This window comes from Eurytemora carolleeae, unplaced genomic scaffold (assembly GCF_000591075.1).
Source record: "Eurytemora carolleeae unplaced genomic scaffold, Eaff_2.0 scaffold120, whole genome shotgun sequence".
NCBI classification, from domain to species: Eukaryota; Metazoa; Arthropoda; class Copepoda; order Calanoida; family Temoridae; genus Eurytemora; species Eurytemora carolleeae.
This window is the reverse complement of record NW_019396077.1, coordinates 242,804-265,115: the sequence shown is the minus strand read 5'-3', so window position 1 is coordinate 265,115 and position 22,312 is coordinate 242,804. Positions and strand designations below refer to the sequence as shown.

Genomic DNA, 22,312 nt, shown 5'->3' with positions numbered 1-22,312 from the left:
GCTTTGTAAAAAATAAATGTAATAAGGTGTTTTTTAAAGGAAAAAATTTATTGTAGCAACAAAAAACGTTTTCTATACGTATAAAGCAAAAATTACATTTGCAAAATTTCGTCGAGGGTGGGTTGGGTTCTTCAAGACAGGGCTTTCTTAGATCTAGTTCATTATTCCGTATCCCTTACTAGCTTTATTTGTGTTTTTATTTAGTGTTTTGGTAGCAGGGTTTAACTATCATTAACCTTGCAAGCAGTTTATGTCACTCAAACACAGGATTAAAGTTTTTTTGCGGGGGGGGGGAGGGGATAGGGATGCTAAATATTTACCCAATAAACCTGGATAATTATAAATAAATCATTAATTATGTGATGACAATTGAAATGGGATTCACTCCAAATCATGTGATCGAATTATGGTATTAAGAAGATGCTATTGTTACTCACTGACAAATTCGACAATTGTTTTGTCACGGGGACAAATAATTAACCCCTCTCAACATTTTATTTGTTTAGGCACTTACCCAATTACAGATGGTTTGTGGCACAATTCCTAGGTAACTCATATTATTTCTTGATAAACATGATTTTATAAACCTCCTTAATTTCCAGAAGTAAACTCTGCAGTTCTGGATAATTTGATTAATTTATGGAGCTATGTCAGAAAATTTGAAGGCAATAATTTGCAGTACCATTAAAAAAAGAGAAACATTGATTTCAGTAAATGTGTTAAATAGGACAAACATAACGGACAGAGGCTATGGGGGCTCCCCCCCCCCCTGGCCCAGTGAAATCTATTGATTTCAGGGGGTTCTGAGTCCCCCTCCCCCCTGGAAAGGCAAAAAAAAATTTAAGCCCCCCCCCCTGGACAAATTCCTGAAAACGCGCCTGATAACGGATAAATATAAGAAAAATTTTTCCGGCAAAATTTCTGAAATGATTATAATAGTTTGATCAGCTGTCATGTGTGTTAATGTTTAGGATATACGGTAAAGGAACAGGGGCAACCCAGTTGTTTGATCTCATGGTTCGTATGAAGAGAGAAATGACGGGATACGAATCTACAATAAAACCACAGGTTGGTTCATATTAGTAGTTTGTTTACCAACTTATGATTCTAGCGTATCATGGGTTTAATTGGAAAAGGGGGATTTTTTACCCAACATTGATTTTCTCAATTCCCTACAAAAACTACCACGGCCACTACCACGGCCAATCCCCACAACACCTCTTGTTGCGGCTTTTTTATTCTACCCTCTTCAATGATTTTGAACGAACTAATCTAAGATTAGTCTTGGGTAAGATGTTGTATTATTTAGATTGATAGCCTTGTGATACTGGATAGATCAATTGATCTACTCTCAGTCCTACCAACTCAACTCACTTATGAAGGTAATTAATTTTCAACATTCTTTATCAAAGGAAAACTTTTTTATGTTTTTTCTTCTGTCTTACCAATAATAGTTAAAGCATTTTGTTTTTATTAAATCTGTGACCATTGTCTATTTGTTTTGAAAGCTTCAATTTATATATGGAAGAATGTCACACTTGCGTCATTCTTGGTGTCCTCAATGTGCGTCCTTCTGGGCGTCCTTCTGGGCGTCCTTATCCTGGATGCTCTTGATAATGTGGGCATACCGACTTCATTTAAACTCCGGCGTCTAGATAACAACGTCTTTTGATGTCACGACGTCAAAGTTGGTTTGTTAAACGCCCAAGTTGGTCCTATATGCGGTAGAAAACACGTGTCTTGATTGCAAGAGAAATTCATCCGTTTATATAATTATTAGGCACAAACGTCAAACAGCTCGACAACCGATATACATATTTATTTTAATCTCTAGGTTTAATTGACGAATTGTTCGGTATACAGCAGAGCTCGGTTCGACTTCCAGCGGAGAAATTCTCTGAAATGATTGGAGAAGGTTCCGGAGATACAGAGCAAATATCTCTCTCCTCGTGTGAGGATCTCTACTCGGAGATTAGAGGTTTGAACTTCAACGCTGTGGGACCAACCTTGAGCAGGAAAGCTCGAAATATTTCGGCACAGTTCGAGGAACGGCATGAAGCGAAGACGGTTCGAGACATGAAGAAGTTCGTCCAGAAACTGCCATCGATGCAGGTAACTTGAGAAACCCACTTTTTAGATTTATATAGAACTTAAGTTTTAACTTCAAGACTTCTAAAGCAATGTCTCAGATATTGCAGTTAGTATAAAATACCCTTTTTCTAATGTGATTTCTTACTTATTCGTTTCTAGAAAAAAACGTTGCAGCAGTAATTCGTGTTTTGTACAATATTCATATGTTGGAATAGAACTGTTCACATTTTGTCGAGCCTAAAACTTAAGAATTATATTAATAAATTAGAAAATGAATATTTTGCATGGATGGACATTTCTTTCAAGATCTGATTAATGTGTTTCTTTAAAGTTGGATAAATTACAGATTTAGTAAGGAAGATGGCAGGAATAGTGAAGGATTTGTTTTTTAACAGGAACTAGATTTTATATTCCTTTTATATTTACAACCTGGATAAAACCTGAGAGGGAAACTTTTGTTTGAGATAGCGCTGAGCTTCGAAATTTGCGAATATCCACAGTTTATATTTTTTATCTAAAGAATTTAAGTTTTTTTCCGGGAAAAATTAGGATAGGATTTAAGATGTATTCAGCGTCCAAGGATAGAAACCGTCTGAGGATTGAAGACTCGGGTTTTGAATACAAAAGTTTTGTCCTCTTTGTACAAATATGAAGATAATAAACAGAATTTATAGATTTTACATTGTTCTCTCAGAGAATAGGAGTAGTAGCATAGTTTACAATGTTTCGTCAAAGAACAGGAGTTTTCATCTCAGCAGCAGTATGTCTATTATTACTTTTATGTAAAAGAACAAGATTTCTCTTATTTTTAAAACAGAGCTGTATTATTTTTGTCTGAACATTTTCAAACGCAGATTTTTTCATCTATTTTGAAATAAGTTCACATTTCCTTTTTGAAATACTTATTCCCTAGGCTGCGAAACAATCCCTAGTGACTCACACCTCTATTGCTGAACTAGTCAAGGAGAAAATAGATAGTGACGAGTTCCTCTCCACCCTAGAGATAGAACAGGAGATACTCAGCTACGTAAACTCAGACAGGTTTCGTTTTTATTCTCTCTCCACCTTAGAGATAGAACAGGAGATACTCAGCTACGTGAACTCAGACAGGTTTAGTTTTTATTCTCTCTCCACCCCAGAGATAGAACAGGAGATACTCAGCTACGTTAACTCAGACAGGTTTAGTTTTTATTCTCTCTCCACCCTAGAGATAGAACAGGAGATACTCAGCTACGTTAACTCAGACAGGTTTTGTTTTTATTCTCTCTCCACCCTAGAGATAGAACAGGAGATACTCAGCTACGTGAACTCAGACAGGTATCGTTTTTATTCTCTCTCAACCCTAGAGATAGAACAGGAGATACTCAGCTACGTGAACTCAGACAGGTTTAGTTTTTATTCTCTCTCCACCCTAGAGATAGAACAGTAGATACTCTGCTACGTGAACTCAGACAGGTTTAGTTTTTATTCTCTCTCCACCATAGAGATAGAACAGTAGATACTCTGCTACGTGAACTCAGACAGGTTTAGTTTTTATTCTCTCTCCACCATAGAGATAGAACAGGAGATACTCAGCTACGTGAACTCAGACAGGTTTAGTTTTTATTCTTTCTCCACCCTAGAGATAAAACAGGGGATACTCAGCTACGTGAACTCAGACAGGTTTAGTTTTTATTCTCTCTCCTCCCTAGAGATAAACAGGAGATACTCATCCTTTGAACTCAGACAGGTTATGTTTGTGTCCCTCTCCACCCTAGAAATAGATCAGGAACTACTCAGCTACGGTAACCCAATCAGGCTTAGTTCATAGCTTCTCATTGTTTATCCATTCGACATTTAAACCCGTACGATGATATTAAGAATTAAATTCGGTAACAGTTTTAAACCAACTATGTGTGTCTCAAACTTCAAAGAAAGAATCATAAGGGTGAAACATAATCAAAAATATTTACCCTCTCTATAACAGAGAAAATGACTCTTCAGAATTTAATTCTTTGTTACAAATTGGAGAATTAAAGCAAAAAAGTCTCAAATCATCCTTTTTTGGGACCCTTAGTACAGTAAGAAAAATATGAAAGAAAAATAAATCAAATATTTTAAAGTATTCCCTATTTTCCAGGTATCTAGAAGCCATAGAGGATTTAGCTTGTAAAGAATATCCTTTTAGAAAACTACTTAGGCTGATAGCAATGCAAAGTTTAGGTAACAAATATTTGATAGAACCATAAACCAATCTTTACAAAAACCTTAAGGTGGCGTTTATGTCATATAACAATATCTCTAACGCATTTCAACATTGAATACATATTTGAAATTTATAGATTGTATTTAGTTAGCTCTGGACTGAAACCTAAACTGCTGGACATGTATAAGAAATTGGTTTTGCAGACCTATGGTTATCAACATCTTCTTACGTTTGAAAACTTAGAAAAGGTTTGTTTTATCTTCCATATCTTTTCAAAACTTGTGTCACATATTCTTTCAAAACAAGTGTAATATATTAAACTAATGTCAATTTTTCTTTCAAATATAAGATTTTTAATTTCTACCACACACTTGTTTTTAGTATAAAGAATCCATTTTTTCATATTAAATATTCTAAGCTCTAACAAATTCTTAAACATTAATTGTTATTTTCAAAACTTTAATTCGTCTACTTGGCACTAAACTATTTTACGATATTTCTAAAAAGGCGGGATTGATAACTCTTAACTCCGGGCAGAAAACCTTTGGAGCTCTCAGAAAACGTCTTAATCTTATCTCCGACATTGTGGATGAACAGGTACAGAGAAATGACAATAATAGTCCGGTCAATCAGTTTTGGAGAAACAGAAGTAGAACTACCCTAAATCTCTAATTTGATTTGTGTATATTTATTTAGAATCCGACGGATATTGCGTATGTGCACAGTGTCTACGCTCCTCTGTCTGTTAGGTTGGTTCAACACCTGGAGAAACCTGGCTGGAGAAATATACGGGTCAGTACAAATTCTCTTTTGTTTCAGATTTTGAAAGTATATAGACATAATCGAGTTTTAGAACTTAGTTATAATATTGAATTATGATTGCAGAATTTTATGATTTTGAGCAGAATAATTAATAATTATTCAAAGCTCTGATCAAAATTAGAATGTCATAGATGTCATATGAAATTGGTTTCTGGTGTTTGAAAAGCAGAAGTATATTATACATTAATCCTAGAAAAATCCACCTCATCCTATCTATATGCTATCAATGTTTCACTATTGGTCTCTAAATGATGTGATATTTGAAATTGAAAATGAAGTATTAATTATGGAAATGAGAAATGATATTAACTGACTCAAACATTCATCTTATTGAAAGCTGGTGTATTTAGAGCTGTGCAAATTGCTTTCAGTTTAAGTATCATTAGAGAGGTTAGTGGGCCGGGGGGGGGGGGGGGNTTTAAAATATGAACCATGCCCTGAAAATGGTGCGAAACAACTAATAATAGAAGAGTAAAACACTGTTAAGAAAATTATGTATCGAATTTATTACGAATAAAAAGTTGCTAAGTTTTTTTCATTTCTGCCGAATCTGAAATTTTTTTCTTGTTCACTTCTTAGACTTCTTAGACAATGGTGCGACATGCTTGTCCTCCCAGATATCTTCTTCATCACTTTCATCCTCGTCGTCTTCAGAATCTTCCTCCTGGAACCGTCCCTTATAGACGAATATTTTTATATTTTTATTAACATTATTAATTATTTTACGCGACCCTCAAATTAAACAAAAGTAATTTTCTTGATCGTCTCAGCTTTTTAAATCTACGAGTTACATTCTAGGAAATCCGTGCCCAAGCTTATTGACATGATTTTTTAAAACTAAAAAGATTCTCTGTGATACTCAGATACTGAGACCGAAAGGGAATCCTTGTGAATTGTTAATAGCACTTTTTAAATGAAGTTTCATTATAATTAAAAATGATATTTATTAAAGATATAATTAACAAAATTAAAAATTATATTCATTAAAGATACACACAATATAGTAGAACCCATAAAACTCCAGAATAGGGGTGAAATTTTAAACAGTCCCATGAAACATGGAACTCAGCAATTGTACACTTTACACCGACCCATTTTATTTTTGTAAGTTAATTGTTTAACTACTGTTATAACCACTGGTATAACAACATCAAGATGTACGTAAATGATTAGATACTTTCACATGTATTTTCTACGGATTGTTACCTTGTCTGTAGTATACCTCCAGTACAACAGTCCAGATATAATAACTGTCAAAATAAAACCAGACACCAAGGGTTCCCTGGAATAATTATTAATAATTACCTATTATATTTAAACTTGCGATAGTGAAGAAGTTTCACTTATTAATATGCTTATTGGAACTTTCTGTATTATCTGTTCTGGATTGTAGGATTTGAACTTTGTTTCCAAACTAATTGCGAGTCCAAAAATATGATTTTCAAATAATAAAGTTTGGTAGTTGTTCTCTCCGAGCCCTGTGTATTTTATTAAATAAATGCAACTAGTTTTTCTTTAGACATGTAGATTAACTGGGAACAAAGTTTGAAGTATGTAATTGTTTAAATCCTTACTTGTAAGTAGACCACCAACTTTTAACCTCCGTCTGAGCTACTTCGACAGCCTCCATACTCTAGAGAAAATAGTTAAATATTTTAAAATTTAAAAATTAAAAAACAAATGTATGGATTTAACGATTTGACAGAATTAAATGTTCAAAACCTGAATTTGAAACAATCAGTTTTCAATTGAATTAAAACGCTTCTCTACTCGAAATCTTGTTTTGGTTTCTTGGTTGATATTTGAAGTTAGTTGTTAAATCTTTTCGCTGAGCGTGCCATGGTTAGTGTCATGGTTAGTGGTTACCTTAGACAGAGAAGATTTTATCGCTTTATATCCTTGATCAGCGGCATCTTCCACGGCAGAAGCTATGCCCGTGCTAAAAAGATTATGTTAAAAAAATTGAAGTTTCCAGAATGAGTTCAAAATAAAAGGCTTAATAGTTTTTAAACTCCTTACTATGCATCACTTGCTTCTTTTCCAACTGTCTGTTTCTCCTTAAATAAACATTTTCTTGGATAAAGGTTTTTTTACTTATCTCCATGTAGGTGAAATTAAATATTTCGCCAAAATGTCGTAACAAATAATCTTTAACAAAAGTAATTTAATTTGAAGTATTTTACCTTGCTAAACATATAAAAAATGAATACTTACACTCATGGCGTATTCCTAGAACGTTGATTCTCGGGTGCGAGTAGGAAATGCTATTGCGGATTTTTCCAAATTATTTTGCGAATTTCAATAATTCTTGCAGTTTCGAACATTGACAAAAATCAGAATTAAAAATGGAAAATGAAAAATGCATTGACCTTTTTTGTTCCTTTTGATTCCAAACGTGAAACTTGGCAAATATGGGCAGTTTAGTCAACATATGATTTCTTCAAAGATTTTATTTATTTCATATATTACTTATACGGTCGATTTAGTGTGTATCCGAACCTCCCAGAGGAAGGGTGTCAGCAGAGCTTTCTAAGCCTGTTGAGAGAAAGGGCGCTATGTGCGTTGTATGAGTAATCCAGTTTCCATTTTGAGGATGGTGAAAACCCAGTTTATGTTATTATCTAGATAGCAAGGACACTTCTCTCCACAACTGAGTGGAAAGCGTGACTAATCCCGAAGAAGATATAGTAATAAAGATGAATACAGAAGGAATACAGAAACTCAAAACATCAGGGATGAAGTACACGCTGATACAGGTTTTAAGGGGGAACAGAGCCTTCAATAGACTTTAAATCAAATACCATAAACTGGGTTTTCACCCTCCTCACAATGGAAACTGGATTACTCATGGCAGACCTCTGACAATGATAGGCTTTTGTTTCATAAAAAAAAATAAAAAAAAATGAATTGATAAAGTTAAAAACTTATACGGTCGATTTACACTTCAACAAAGATCTCCACTGAATTTAAAAGATTTCTTAAATAAATACTGAACTCTGTGCAGGATGTGCTGGATATGCTTCCTGGACCTAGTTTTGAAGATACTCAGCAATTGAATGGAGCAATCAGAAACCATCATAGGACTACAGAACAGGGAAAGGTAAAAACTCATCTTTTTAAATAAAAATTCATTTTGAAAATGTTATTCATGTGTATCCTGTATTTTCATAATCTATTCTAGGATGCTAACTTTGAATATTTAATTCAGTCTTATTCTAATTTAATGAATTCCGGGACAAATTGAAAATGTGAATTGGTGTCAGCTCAGAGGGTTAATTAAACTTAATTTACTGAATAGTACTGTGAGAACATGATATTCTCAGATAGAAGGAAAGTGATGTTAAAGGGAGATCTATTGGGCTTTGTAAATTCTTGGTAAACTCTTTAATTTATTCGCCAAAAAATACAAAAATATTTAATTGTTAAATTTTTAGCAAAGGTATTATTCGATTTTAAATTCATACATATTACAAGTAGATAAATTAAATTAAATTCAGATTTTTTACTTTAAAAAACAATTGACAGGTTTAAGATTCATGCATATCCTTCATCTTATTTAATTTAAAAACCATTTTCGACCAAAAAAGGTTTAAAAAAGATATGAAAAGACCTCAGAAAATATTGTACCTTGTAAGATGACGTTCTATTATCATGTTTTCAAAGTTTAAGGGGACTGTTAATGTAATTCCAAAGAACCCTCCATACAAATTTGGGCACACCTGAAAACTTGATCTGATCAATGAAAAGATATCTTCGTTTTTCTAGCTTGAAAAGTTGTTTGTAGCGTCCACCCGCAAGAGAAAGAGAAAGGGCAAGCCTTAATAAAAAATAATCAAAGAGAAAAGCTTTTAAGGGTACCGTTCTAGCTCGAACATGCCATTCTATAAATGTAGACTCACTTTAAATTACTTCTACAGTCTCTTTAAAAGAAATTTCCTCTTTGAAAAGATACAGCTCTCAAAAATAAGAAATGTCGGAAAAACACTAAAAGATTGAATTTCTAGATTGTTTTGGTAATGTTTGTTGGTGGGTGCACAATGGCCGAGGTGGCTGCTCTGCGGTTTCTCTCACAACAGGTCAGTCTAACAAATAAAATAACAAGTGGGAGAAGTCTCAAATTGCGGTTTTCATTAGCGAGAAAAAGTGTTGTTACCGGGAACCTCTAAAAATACTTTATTCATTTGAAATCGGTAACTGAGTTTTTATTCCTCTTAAAAACTGCATCAACCTTTAGTGGAAGTTTTGTAGGTTTCTCTAAATAAATAAATAAAACATTTCTTGGTAGTGTTAATGCTTTGTTACAGACAGATTTTCGATCTAAATGCTAATGATGGTAGAAAGCAAGGTTATAAAATATCAGCCTGTCCTTGTATCTAGTATCAAGATTAGTTAAAAAAAAACTTCCAGATCATCAGGGCCGGTGTACTTTGAGATTTATGAGACTTCAGCCCATTTAAGATTGATTAGGAGTTATGGTTTTAAATTGATGAAAAAAAGTCCAATATTTTAACGTTAAATGTTACTGTGACAAAATCTTATTAATAGCAAGAAATAGTTTAAGTACGTTGGCTAAGCTGAACCACTTATCTTGTTCAAGAAAAGTGGTTCAGCTTTGTCCACTCAGTTCAACTACTACGCTCTGTTCCTTAAATTTGGTACCTGTTTTTATTCTATATATTTTCAAACAGAAACATATAACTGAAAATGTAGAAATTATTTTTAATTCTAGTTTTGTACTTTCAGGAGGAAAGTAGTGTTGAATATCTGATTGTAACCACAAATATAATTACTGGAACAGGGTTCATACACTCCCTAGAGACGGAGATACAAACCCCACTGTTCTGAGCTAAAACCGGAGATATTTGATTCGTCCTTCTCCGGATCATGATTAAGGATGATCCTGCAACAAATGCATTATGAAGAACGCTAGAGGTTTGCTTTCCACAATGATGGCCAAGGAACGAAAAAACCCTCCATTCTAACTGATAATGGAGAAAATTCTATAAATTTATTTATTTATAATATTTTGTTGAAACTTTTATTTTTCATGTCCATAACATTTTTGAAAAGATTGTGATCTGATTGCATTTTGTGTAACCTATCTATAAAATGAATATTGCAGAAAATATGATTTCAATCTCCCGGGTGGGACGTGCGCTTAGCCAGCGCTCCGTGCGTGCATTTTCCTGCTCTGTTTCTCATCATGATACTCCTACGCACACAGGACAAACGTTTGAAGCTAATGACGTAAGGTAAATATACAATATACAATGTGGAATAGGAAGACGATTGTTGGACTCCAGTATGATTTAAACACAGGGTTACCCACAAAGGATGAGACTGTAAAGACGACCTGAAACTCCTCACGTATGTCGGTTCAAGGTTAAATTAAGTCTTATGTCTGGAGTACGGTCTTATTCAATAATTTTGCACAAAAAAATAAGTTTATAATCGCGGGAATCATGAATATACGAAAACGGACGGTGTAAATTCCCTACAGTCGTCTCTAAAGTCTGATCCTTTGTGGGAAACCCTGTAGTCCAATGAACACAAAACACAGAAGTGCATACAGACCTAATTAATTAGCTTAACTAATAAATTATCAATGGCAAAACAATTAGCTTCATAACAACATCAAATAAATTTTAAGATGGATAAAACGTCGTCTTCATATTGCACGGCAATCCCGGGCACTGCTAAAATCATGATTTAAGATCAAAGGCGGGTAAACTGCAGTAGTAACTGTGTGTAACCTGGGCAACAACGGGCAATTCAGCTAGCCTAAATAATGTTGTTCTTTCAGAAACGTGAGGTTTGATGTGACCGGCCTGAAGAAACAAACCAACGAGGCCTGGGCCATTGACCTTATTGCTAAAACCCCGGTTACTAAAGTTCACTCACGCGTGGTAAATAATTTCATTCCTTCTCATTAACAGAGTTAAGCTTGACATATTATTATTAGTTAGACAGAGAATATGTTAGATATTGAAGTTTTTATTTTTTTATTTATCAAATTAAAATCAGAAATACAGAAATACAGTCTTGAATTTCTAGTTAAAATAATATACACTTTTTTAATTTGTGCAATCATTAAAGAAACTATACTAAAAAACTAGTTTAAGGGGTAATATTTTCAAAAATTCTTTAAATAATAAAAATCAAAGCTTTGGGGAAGGGTTGAATTGGTTTTCCTTTTGAACGTTTTTAGTTTTTACGCACAAAAAATCATTTCTTAGTCCAACACAAATCATTTTCACCTAAAAATATATTTTTTTAGGTGTCCTGTGATGGTGGTGGTGGAGCTCTGGGGCATCCTAAAATCTTCATTAATGTTGATAAACCTGGTCCTCAGTCCTGTAACTACTGTGGACTTAGATTCGAGCTAGAACATCATCATTAGTTTATAATATTCTTCCTGGTAGTTTATCAGAGATAGGAGAGTTCTAGGTTAAATATCGAGGATATTTGAGGTCGTAACGTCAGAGGCTTGAGCTCAACATCTGTCCTCAAACCTGAGGTTGAGGTCAATATCTCTCCTTAATCTTCCGAGTAGGATATTTGAGTTTATGAGCATCCTTTTCATTTCGGAGACTTGAGGTCAAATAAGTCCTCCGGCCTCTGATATGTCCTCCTGCACACGTCGGAGGATTGATTTAGATATCCGTCCTTAAACCTCGTAATCCTAGATTTCCCTTTCTCTTGTATGTTCAAACTTAACTGACATAATTATATAGAGATATTTCAGAGAGAATGGAAGTATCTCTCCGTGGGTTTAGAATGAGTCCGGTCGGGTGTAGGTTTCTCTCAATGTCAACTCCAGGTTGGTAGAAAACTTAAAGGAGGAGAGCTCGTTAACTCTTCAGTTTGTGATTCTTGATTAAGATTTTCAATCCAATTTTTTTGTTTTTGATTTATTAAATTCTTGCACATACAGCAATTCTGACATTTTTGAAAATAATAGTCTTTTTTCTTCAAATATTTTTAATTAATTATAATTGCCGTTTCATTTTATACAAGGAATGTCTGGAAATTCTTAAAAGCCTTAATACATTGGTTTTTAACTGACAAAAATTCAGGGAAGAAAAGACCACAACATTCATTTCAGAAATTAACTTTTGATATAGTATTTTATTTATTGTTTTTTGTATAATTTTACTAATCCTTTATTTCAAGGTTTTGTGAGAAAGCAGTTTGGCGGGGATAAAAAGTTTGACGGTGCAGGGATATTTAAAAAGGAATGGATTTGTAAAATTGGCCCAAACCACAAACATTAAATCTTTGCAATATTTTACTTTTAACGTTAAAACTGAGGCCGTTGATTTATACTCCAATATTAGGACGCTGCCACTATTCTAGAGGAGGAAAGAAATGGAGTTTTTAGAGTTTTAGATATAGGTAATTATATTTTTTAAGAAATTAGAAAAATGTTGAAAATGAGAAGGATAATTGAAGTCGTTTCTATAGAAGTTTATTGGCAGTATACCAAGACTTTTATGAAGCTATAAATTATATTTCATTGTCGCAGCACATCCTTCAAAATAAGATTTGATCTGAAAAGAAAATATTTACTTCTACTCGAGAATTTTATTTCAGGTCGACCAAAGTCGAACGAGTTTCGACGAGACAACTTGAAGCGACCGAATTTCGACAAGCACGGCCCGCCGCGACACACTGAGATGAAACCTGATCAGGATTGGGGGAGTGTCTGGCCCGCCCCAAGAACATTTCATCCGGCGGTAGTTCCGCTCCCGCTCCGACAGGGAGTCGTACAGATCAAAAGTCAGGTGAGCTATTTAAAAAGATTAATTAAAAAGATACAATGTGTCCAAATAAACATAGACATTAGATGTGGACTCTGGAAATTGTCTTTGATAACGTATATAAATTTTGCCGCTCTGTTCCACAAGTAAAATATATCGAAATGCATTTTCTTTTTTTCAGACGGTTCCGTCTAAATACGCCAACCTGGAGCTGATGAAAATCCCTAATTTCTTGCACTTAACCCCACCAGTTGTTAAAAAACATTGCGCGGCAATTAAAAAGTTTTGTACACCTTGGCCGGTAGAGTTAAACACAGAGGAACAGATACAAGAACATTTCCCGATACAGGTAGGAGGAGGACTTTGGAGGAGGATTTCGAGATAATCCTTTAAAAAGTTAAACTTCTCGAATTTTTATTGGTAAATTATATCTTTAATTAAAACCTTTTTTTTATTTTCTAATTGAATTGGCTCAGCTTAAAATAAACCTTAAGTATGTTTGTTAACAGTGTTATGGGGGTGGGTGGGTACTGGGTCGAGAAATCGTATTAAAGAAAGCATTTAAACATGTTATCTACCTTCTTTATGTCGTAAAGAATTAAAGAGATTTTTTATATTTGATCATTTTTGTTTTATTTTTAAGATGAATTCAAGGCTTCATTCCTCTGTATATTTAAAAGATAGTTAAATGAAGCCCACAATTTGGCATTTCCAAGAAACCAGGCCACATATGTTGATTGCTCTAAGCATAAACTTGTTAATGATTTTTCACAAAGGTAATATCGGGTTGATCAAAGAAAATCTTCAAGCTGTTTTGTTTAACTCTCTTTTGTAAAGGTTTTATAAAATTAGTTGTTTTTGAACTTTCTTTTATAAAGGTTTTATAGAATTAATTCCCTGTTTTTTAACGCTCTTTTATAAAGGTTTTACACAATTAATTTCCTGTTTTTGAACGCTCTTTTATAAAGGTTTTATAAAATTAGTTCCCTGTTTTTGAACTTTTATAAAGGTTTTATACAATTAGTTCCCTGTTTTTGAACGCTCTTTTATAAAGGTTTTATACAATTAGTTCCCTGTTTTTGAACTCTCTTTTATAAAGGTTTTATACAATTAGTTCCCTGTTTTTGAACACTCTTTTATAAAGGTTTTATACAATAAATTTCCTGTTTTGAACAGTCTTTTATAAAGGTTTTTTACAATTAGTTCCCTGTTTTTGAACGCTCTTTTATAAAGGTTTTATACAATAAGTGCACTGTTTTTGAACACTCTTTTATAAAGGTTTTATACAATTAGGTCCCTGTTTTTGAACGCTCTTTTATAAAGGGTTTATACAATTAGTTCCCTGTTTTTGAACGCTTTTTTATAAAGGTTTTATACAATTAGTTCCCTGTTTTTGAATGCTCTTTTTATAAAGGTTTTATACAATAAAGAACCCGTGTCAAGTAAGACATTTTGTAATATCTCTTTCAATATTAATAGCAGCCGGTTCTATTTTTGAACGTAGACTCATATAATTTGTTTTCCTGTTTTTGAACGCTCTTTTATAAAGGTTTTTTACAATAAATTTCCTGTTTTTGAACGCTCTTTTATAAAGGTTTAAGATTCTATTAATTTCAGGTTATAACGAGTAACTATCTAAACTCTAACTCTTCTGTTCGAGATAAACGGTCTCGTATTGTTGTTCTCAGGTTCAAACTTTCATCTCTCACATTAGACAAGCACTCAAGGGACAAGTTTATTCGTCTTGTTGGAGAAAGGTGATTATAATTATTTAAGTTTGCATATAAAAGAAAGGTGAGTGTGCATGTAGTTCGTTCAAAATAATTATGTTAATATCAATATTGATCTATGTTGAAAAGATCAATATAAGGAGCGCGCGTGTAAGAATGAATATTCTTCAACTAGTGTAATAATTTCCATTCTTTAATGCTTTAAACTTGTGAGAACATACATTCTTTCACGCTCTGACCGTGTAATAATTTCCGTTCTTACTCTGGCTGAGCGTTTAAGTATGAGAATTCTGCACCTACAGTGTAAGAATAAGCATTCTTAAACGCTAGGAAGGAAATAATATTTCTTCTCCTGAACCGTGTAATAATGTGAATTCTTACACGATACTACTATAGAACCGAACAGATATGATATTATACCCGGTCCTCCTTCCCTTCCAAGGAACACCGAGCCAGGAAACTTTGTTATGTTTGCAATTCAATTTGATTGTTTGATTGTTGTAATCTCTGTTTGTCTTTTTGTTTGTTTTTCCGATCATAACGCAGGAACCCCTGGACCGATTTTCCTCAAATTTTATTTGGGAATTCGGGAAAGCCACGGTTATGTTCTTAGTCTGATTTTGAGATTCCAAGTTAATTGGGTGCAATACTAGGAGGGAAAAATAGCATAAATTCGTAATTCACGACCATGTGCGGGTAAACGGTGGGAGTGTTACCTGGGCCACGCTGGGTTCCCAAAATAGTTTATTGTATATTTAGTTTTATATTTATTAATCTTAATGTATTCCTATTATAATATTTATATATATATCTTAAGATGGGTGGTACAGCTGTCTGAAATGTATTGTATTGTCAAGATTAAACATGTTGTCAAGTTCGGAGATTCAATTCTATTCACAGTTAATAGTCCTAATATTCTCATCTTAAATCTTTAGTTTGGAAAATAAATTCAAGATTAATCTTAGAGATTTCAACCTTTTTTATCTTTTAATTCAATTTCAAAGCTTTAGAACCCTATCTAACAAGGTAGAATTTCTCCATATTCCTTCTTTCTTATTTTAAGATTTATCGGTTATTTTGTAAAGTTTCGTAAACAAACACTAGCCTGGACTCTAATTATAATTGCAAATATCCATTTAATCAATAAGTTGCGTTTTCACGTATTTTCTTGGAATTTTTAAATTCATTTGGGAATCCTTCTGAATAACTGTTTGAAGTCTTTTGTNGACCCCACTAGCACCACCATCCACATATCTGTGTGGATGCAAGATGCAAATATCAATTAGAATTTATAAATCTGATGTTAAGGTATGACCATGAGTCGGATGAAGTTACTCTAACTACAGATAGATGCCCGTACAGAGGTCAGAACCTGGAGTACTCACAATACCTTCTCACTGCTCTCTACTACGAGTCCTGGAAGGTCGAACCCTGGGAACAGAAGGAGTACCTGGACAAGGAGGAGTTCCAGGTTGAAAAGGAGGAGTTGGACGAGTTCACCTCCACTATCCAGAAGATCTTGAATGACGGAGAGGATGAGGATACCTTGAGGGAGTATAAAGAATCTGCTCGGAAATTACTGGAGCTGCCCCCCACTACTGTTATACCGCAGATTGTTAGTAATTAAACTTTTCTCAACTTATGTTCGTCTTCTCTACATTTTGTACATAAAAGAGTACATGTTTACTTGGTATATGTAAATATTTTTATTACTTCACGACCTCAGGTACGTATTATGTTTTCCATAATGTTGGACTGATTTTGAAGATATTTGTGGGAAATGATACAGTGATAACCAGTAGACGACTTTTAGACGCAAATAATGCCTTTAAATAGTCGAATTGACATTAACGGCAGTAGTGCAGTGTAAACGGACCCTTTTCACTTAATTAGTGATTTGAAAAGTATCTGGTTAAACTATTTGCTTTGTAACAACATCAAATACACTTATGTGTCTTCTCACTATTCCATTGAATTCTGGTTATCACCGTCGAGTGTAGATACAGGGTGTCCCAATAAACATGGGAATTCAGTGACGAATTTGATATCGTCTTTTTAAATAATTCTTTGATTTAGTATAGTGATACCTACTGAGAAAGCTGTAATCTGTAAGAATTTCGTCTGCTAGTGTTCACATTTTGTTTGTTTATGTTTTGACTGCATACGATTGTACTTAGTAAAACAAGAAAATTGCAGTATACAAACAGATTAAACTTGTCCGTCTTTACTTTTCATCGTGTGGAGACATTATAGACACAAATTTACAGTCTCTTACCCTTTTCATAAAATAAACTATAGAAGACATGATAATATTATGGCTTTTAAAATTTGGTATTGCAATGCTAATTCGTAACAAAGACGATATCGAATTCGTCAATGAATTCCCATGTTTTTTGGGAAACCCTGTATGATCATTTGTATGCTTTTTCAAAGTTAGTTTTCTTGGTTGTTGGTATTCTGGAAGGGTCAAGGATATTGAATTATTCACGAGTTGGTCAAAATATCAAGTTCAGGAAGAATAAAGGAGGATTGAATTGAATTCCTGAATGAGGTTTTCAGCATTGAAACGTATATAAAGGGCAGTTTCAAACAATCCTTACATTTATATTTCTTAGCTTTCATCCTGTGCTTAGAATCCGCAACATGTTGGCTTCCTGAATCCGGTCCGGGTCTTTATTACACAAATATCAACTGCACGCACCTCTGACCCTTAAGTTAAAGTAAATTCAATCTAAAGTCTGACCGCGTTAACCTTGTTGCACCGGCTAGTCTTATTGAGTGTCTGCTTTATTTACCCAATGTCAGGGTGACACAGTACAATCTGGGACCGAAAAGGTTGACCCGGCTCGGAAATTCAAATGTACTACGGCTGCCCGTGACTGTAAACTAACTAGTCATTATTAAAAATTTCATATTTTCTAAATGGTTCACTAAGCTTCATCATAAAAATAAGCGAGAAAAAGAAATCAAAAGTAAATCTTGAAGACATGTTCATGACCTGGTTTCGGATTCATGTTTTTTATCGAAGGTTGATCAGTTGATGTCCTCAAACTTCAAGTACGGTTAAATTTTGTGTTGATTCGAGTTGGTTTTGTGCAAGCTTGTATTTTTACTCTGATGCGCTCCAATGTACGGAAAATGTCGTCTTAATGTTTCGCCACTCGGGCTTTTAATATCAGTGACAATACCCGGGCCCTGGACTAAACACCTAAGAGAGAAAGATATAAACCTAACATGACGTCACTGATTATAGAGACGAGAGTGACGTCATTTTAGGGTTTCATCTAGTTTCCGTACATCGGAGCACATCGAGAGTAAGCAACCTTTGTACACTACCTTGGTTTGCGTGGCCTAGCTCAATATGGAATATCAATAAGTGTTCCCAAATTCAATATTAGCAGAATTCTGTTAGGTCCATGCATGTAGTGATGCATTGAGTAGGTTTGCTTTTGCTTCGTTTTTGCTTCATTTTTTCACGATATTTTCTTTCAGGCTCAAAATTTGGCACATATTGTTAGAATTTGTTTATTTTAAACAATTGGTTTCCTTACATTGTTCCAAATTTTTATACACTGGCCGTTTTTCATCGGTTTTTCTTTTTTATCAAACTCAAACTAGGGCAGAAAACAGTGATGAAATTTTGGAAGTTTTATTAAAAGTTTTCATAAAACGAACCGAGACTATTATCATCACTATGCATGTGGTTTGTGCCAGAGATAAGAGAGTTATAGAGATCGATTAACACCTATAATATGCGATATTTTCCACAGCATGTTCTATAGTGAAGTACTGTACACAACCAATCAGAAAACATCTGTATTCAGGAATATTTAAGGATCCTTTGAAAAGGAAATGCAAAATAAAAATAAAAAAAAATATTCATAAACGTTGTGATTTATGTTTAAAATTGGAGTATTTCTTCAAAAGTTGTTAAACTTTATCCCTGAATGCAACAAGTGGTCGTGAGATTTCAGTCAATAAACATTACATGGAACCGTAGCATGGCGTGCGTGGACACTATAGGCCTGTTCAGCCTATCCAGGTAGAGTGTATGAGAAGTCTGTGTAGTCTGTGGTTTGTTCTGTGCTCCTTTATATTTGAAACTTGTTCCTGTTGATGTAAATATCGAGTTTATTTCATGATTCCATTTTTATATTTATATATAATTTGTATTATAAAAAGACATTTAAATGTAAAAGTAAACACATTTAAGGTAACCCACTAAGGATGATACTGTCAAGACGACATGAAACTCTTAATTCTAAGGTTAAAATAATTCTTCTCACCTAAATATAGTCTTTTTCATGGTTTATTTAATTATTTGGCAACCAGTTCACAGTTGCAGGGAATTATGAATAGACGGTTTAAATACCGTACAGTCGTCTCTGAAGTCTCATTCTTTGTGGGTAACCCTGTACATACATAATCATAAATTACAAAGAAATTTAATAAAATCCATCAATATTTGTATATTCTTGAAGGAATTAGAAAGAAGGGGAAAGTTATTCCGCGAAATGTTTGCAAATACAATTTGCGGGTTTGTTGCAGAATATATTTACGAGGGTAGAACACAGTTTTCTGCACAACATTATTTCTTTGTTTTAGCACATTATTTAGAATTGTTACAATCAAATCATTTCACTGTATACAACAAAAATCTAAAATAATTAACTTAAAATTTTAACACGGTTTTTAAAAAGGTTTTTGCAAGTTTAATATTCAGAAATTTTCGTCGAAATTTTTTTTTATATATATCTTTCAAATACTGTCGACATCTAATTTCTATCGTATGTATATTGTATATTGTATATTGTATATTGTATATTGTATATTGTATATTGTATATTGTATATTGTATATTGTATATTGTATATTGTATATTGTATATTGTATAGCCACTTGAAAGGTATTTTTCTACTTCAGAAAATTCTAAGGAAAACTCGGTAATATCTGGCAACTATTAAAGGAAATTTTAATAAGAAAATAGAAAGAAGGCTTCAAAACATGTAAAAGTTCATTGTCAAATGTTTTATCTTTTAAAAAGAAATGATAGTTTTTTACATTTACTTGCACATTTTTAATAAAAAACATTTTAGGAAAAAAAAAATTCAACATTTAAAGAATATTGATTAAGTAATATTAAAAATAAAATCATAGCGACTTGGGTGTATTTATGCTTGGATTTGGATGCTAAATGGAGTGTTCTGTAGACTCATATTCAAAATTTATTGAATTAGTCTCGTCAAAAATCCAAATCAGTATTTTACGTGAATCGGCATTTATTATGCAAAAATGAAACTAACGCGCGCAAAACATTCTCCTTCCCTGTTTGGTTAGAGGGTGTCCCAACTCATATTGGATAATGACATATTGGAATTTTTGGGACAAACAGAAGATTTCTAGATTGATTCATTTTTTTAAATAGTGCATTGCTTATGTAAAAGTTTGCAGGCAGAAAATGCAAGGTTCGTTAGTTCTCTATACGTATTTTGGCGTTAAAATGAGATAATCTAATATTATATTTGACGTTCTGTATGTACCAAGTGGTTTCCCTAAAGTTAGCTTTCCAAGTTTATAAATAATTTAGGTTTTGTAAGTTTTAAAAAACTTTGTTGAGTAAAAATCTGACTTGAAGTCAGAACATTTGTGGTTTGAATCTCAGGATCAACCATTAAGCATTAATTTAAATCTTTTGTTTCATCCTCGATATATCTTGGTTTTCATACCCTACTGGGATTACTTTAAGCTCCTCAAATTTAAAAGTGCTCTCATCGGATGTAAATATCAAGCGTTCAAAATCAACATTGCTCCACCCAAAAATTCCGACCTTAGAAATGGTTAATTAGAAATGGTAAATAATGAATGGACTTTCCTAGCAAGATAATGAAAAGATGATGTAAAGGTTGAAATGAGACGAAAGTCTGAAATCTCTGATTAATGAGATGCAATCAGCCTCCGGTGATGAACACTATCCAGATCAGTTGGCGAGGTTAAATCTCCGGTCAAAGTCCTCTGACAGGTCGAAAGGAACGTCGGGTAGTTTGGGTGAAATGCCAGCTTTTTTGTAATATTCGGTCACCTATATACAAATACAATAATTTATTATTTTAAAACAGTTCATTGTTTAGTTTGAAATTGAAAACGAGAAAGAACATTGAAGCGGACTTTAGATGTAAAATTCAAGTGACCCTCCCTAAATAGAGAAGCATGTATGATTCACAATAGTTTTTTAAATCGTTATCTAAGTAACATGGAGGAAGATATTGTCGTTTTGCCAACTTAAAAAGTGTAAAATTCTTACAAATGACTTCATTGTCTCCGAAACATAAGACAAGTCGCCTTTTGCAAACAGGGAACAATTGAAATCAATTAATTTTCAGTTACAAAAATATCATATCTTTCTTTGATCAGACAAAGGTTTAAAGGGCACTGTTGTGAATTTGACTTGTATTTTCAAGTGCACTTTGAAGTATAATTTAGATTCACTTGCAGAAGAAGCATGACATATTGAGGTTTTCCCATTTTAAAGATTGGTTTTCTTATTATACATTAATAAATTAGACTTATGAAGAAGAGGTGAAACTCTTTGTATGCATGGATGAGGTAGGCATAGTGGGTAATAAAATAAAACATCAGTCAGCATCAATGAAGTTTGTTTTTAAAATGATTTATATTTATTTACTTATATTAAAATTTTGGAAGTTTTATTTTAAGTACTAGCTTGGGAACCCAGTGCTGCCCAGGCTACTCACAATTGCTCCCGCCGTTTACCCGCACTTGAAAGATTTTACCGGGAAACTAAATTTTCGCTATTAAAGACGACCCACCCAACTTAGAATCTTAAAACAAAGCTAAGAACATTCTCGTGTTCCGAGTTCTCCAATCAATATTTCGAGGCAAATCGGTCCAGAGGTTCCTGAGTTATGATCGGACAAACAAACAGAGATTACAACTTTATATATATATATACATTTAGATAAAGTGAACCTTCTACCTGAGAACAGAACCGTTCCTTTCTTTCTTAATAATGTTAATTACAAAAATAAAATGTTTTTAAAACCAGAGATACTTATAATGAAGTCTGGTTTCGACTGGTGGAAATACAGTCTACCTATCCAGACTGCAGGAGGGTTTTGATTCGTATCTTTCTTAATAATATTTTCACCTGTCTAGGTATTTCAGCAAGAACTGCTCTAGCCAGCTTATGTCTGGCTTCTGCAGGGTCAAGAACCTGGTGATAGCTACGAGGTTCAAGTTGACCGCTAGGCAGGAACTTCTTCATGTCTGAACAAAAAAGTAGTTATTATGAAAAATATTTCTAAAATTAGATTGCCAAACGAATGCCGCAAATTATTTATAAAGTCAAAGACGACCTTAAAGTCTTCAATCAATTAATCATTATTCCTGATTATTTAGAACATACTGAACAAAAATTACGCTTGCAAAAATAGTAAAAAATGTACACCATCGGATTTTATAGATATAGGAATTAGAAAATTAGAATTTGTGATGAACAGTCTCATGACGGATTAGAATGGAGAAAATTACTTACGCACAAATTGCACAATATCTCGCTCCGCCTGTTTCCGTCCTGCACAGAGACGTGCTCGGTCAGAGTCCAGGTCTGTTAATGCTCCCATATCTCCATCTCCTACTCCTACCTGGATATAGGGAGGGATTAATCATCAAAGGAATTGAGTTTTTGCCACAAACTCAAATCTTCT

General features: G+C 33.6%; 5 protein-coding genes across 7 annotated transcripts in view; 3 read left to right on the top strand and 2 right to left on the bottom strand.

The window, feature by feature from the left end:
• Positions 1–9,961, top strand: part of LOC111714740 (vacuolar protein sorting-associated protein 33A) — a 12,987-nt gene extending 3,026 nt beyond the window's left edge. The window contains exons 6-17 of one of the 2 annotated variants that reach the window (XM_023489919.1): positions 507–547; positions 972–1,068; positions 1,310–1,382; positions 1,835–2,112; positions 3,005–3,132; positions 4,211–4,293; positions 4,424–4,524; positions 4,784–4,873; positions 4,973–5,068; positions 8,103–8,198; positions 9,103–9,174; positions 9,842–9,961. In XM_023489919.1, the coding sequence (XP_023345687.1) occupies positions 507–547; positions 972–1,068; positions 1,310–1,382; positions 1,835–2,112; positions 3,005–3,132; positions 4,211–4,293; positions 4,424–4,524; positions 4,784–4,873; positions 4,973–5,068; positions 8,103–8,198; positions 9,103–9,174; positions 9,842–9,943 (1,257 nt within the window). In that variant the 3' untranslated portion in view covers positions 9,944–9,961. Of the gene's footprint in view, positions 1–506; positions 548–971; positions 1,069–1,309; positions 1,383–1,834; positions 2,113–3,004; positions 3,202–4,210; positions 4,294–4,423; positions 4,525–4,783; positions 4,874–4,972; positions 5,069–8,102; positions 8,199–9,102; positions 9,175–9,841 lie in introns of both variants that reach the window. The other variant, XM_023489909.1, reaches the window with a different exon arrangement.
• LOC111714761 (uncharacterized) lies at positions 5,581–7,385 on the bottom strand. 2 transcript variants are annotated; one of them, XM_023489963.1, is made up of 6 exons: positions 7,313–7,385; positions 7,118–7,155; positions 6,965–7,037; positions 6,673–6,731; positions 6,305–6,380; positions 5,581–5,777 (listed from the first exon to the last, which is right to left on the bottom strand). In XM_023489963.1, exons 1-6 carry the CDS (start codon positions 7,316–7,318, stop codon positions 5,667–5,669), a joined length of 363 nt encoding a protein of 120 aa, XP_023345731.1. In that variant the 5' UTR covers positions 7,319–7,385; the 3' UTR covers positions 5,581–5,666. The 2 variants fall into 2 exon arrangements, with proteins under 2 accessions (XP_023345731.1, XP_023345738.1); XM_023489970.1 differs by having other exon boundaries at positions 5,581–5,774.
• Positions 9,962–10,187: 226 nt separating the features above from the next.
• LOC111714759 (NADH dehydrogenase [ubiquinone] iron-sulfur protein 6, mitochondrial) lies at positions 10,188–11,844 on the top strand. The gene is made up of 3 exons (XM_023489949.1): positions 10,188–10,350; positions 10,902–11,004; positions 11,376–11,844. Exons 1-3 carry the CDS (start codon positions 10,208–10,210, stop codon positions 11,496–11,498), a joined length of 369 nt encoding a protein of 122 aa, XP_023345717.1. The 5' UTR covers positions 10,188–10,207; the 3' UTR covers positions 11,499–11,844.
• On the top strand, positions 11,832–16,230 carry LOC111714748 (28S ribosomal protein S35, mitochondrial). Its single transcript, XM_023489928.1, has 7 exons — positions 11,832–11,918; positions 12,272–12,333; positions 12,436–12,493; positions 12,692–12,882; positions 13,040–13,207; positions 14,476–14,615; positions 15,897–16,230. Exons 1-7 carry the CDS (start codon positions 11,849–11,851, stop codon positions 16,213–16,215), a joined length of 1,008 nt encoding a protein of 335 aa, XP_023345696.1. The 5' UTR covers positions 11,832–11,848; the 3' UTR covers positions 16,216–16,230.
• A 2,465-nt stretch (positions 16,231–18,695) lies between these two features.
• LOC111714921 (copine-9) overlaps positions 18,696–22,312 on the bottom strand; it is a gene marked incomplete in the record, with an annotated part of 46,834 nt that continues 43,217 nt past the window's right edge. The window contains 3 exon segments of the mRNA XM_023490158.1: positions 18,696–20,667; positions 21,754–21,872; positions 22,141–22,249. Coding sequence (XP_023345926.1) covers positions 20,566–20,667; positions 21,754–21,872; positions 22,141–22,249 — 330 coding nt within the window.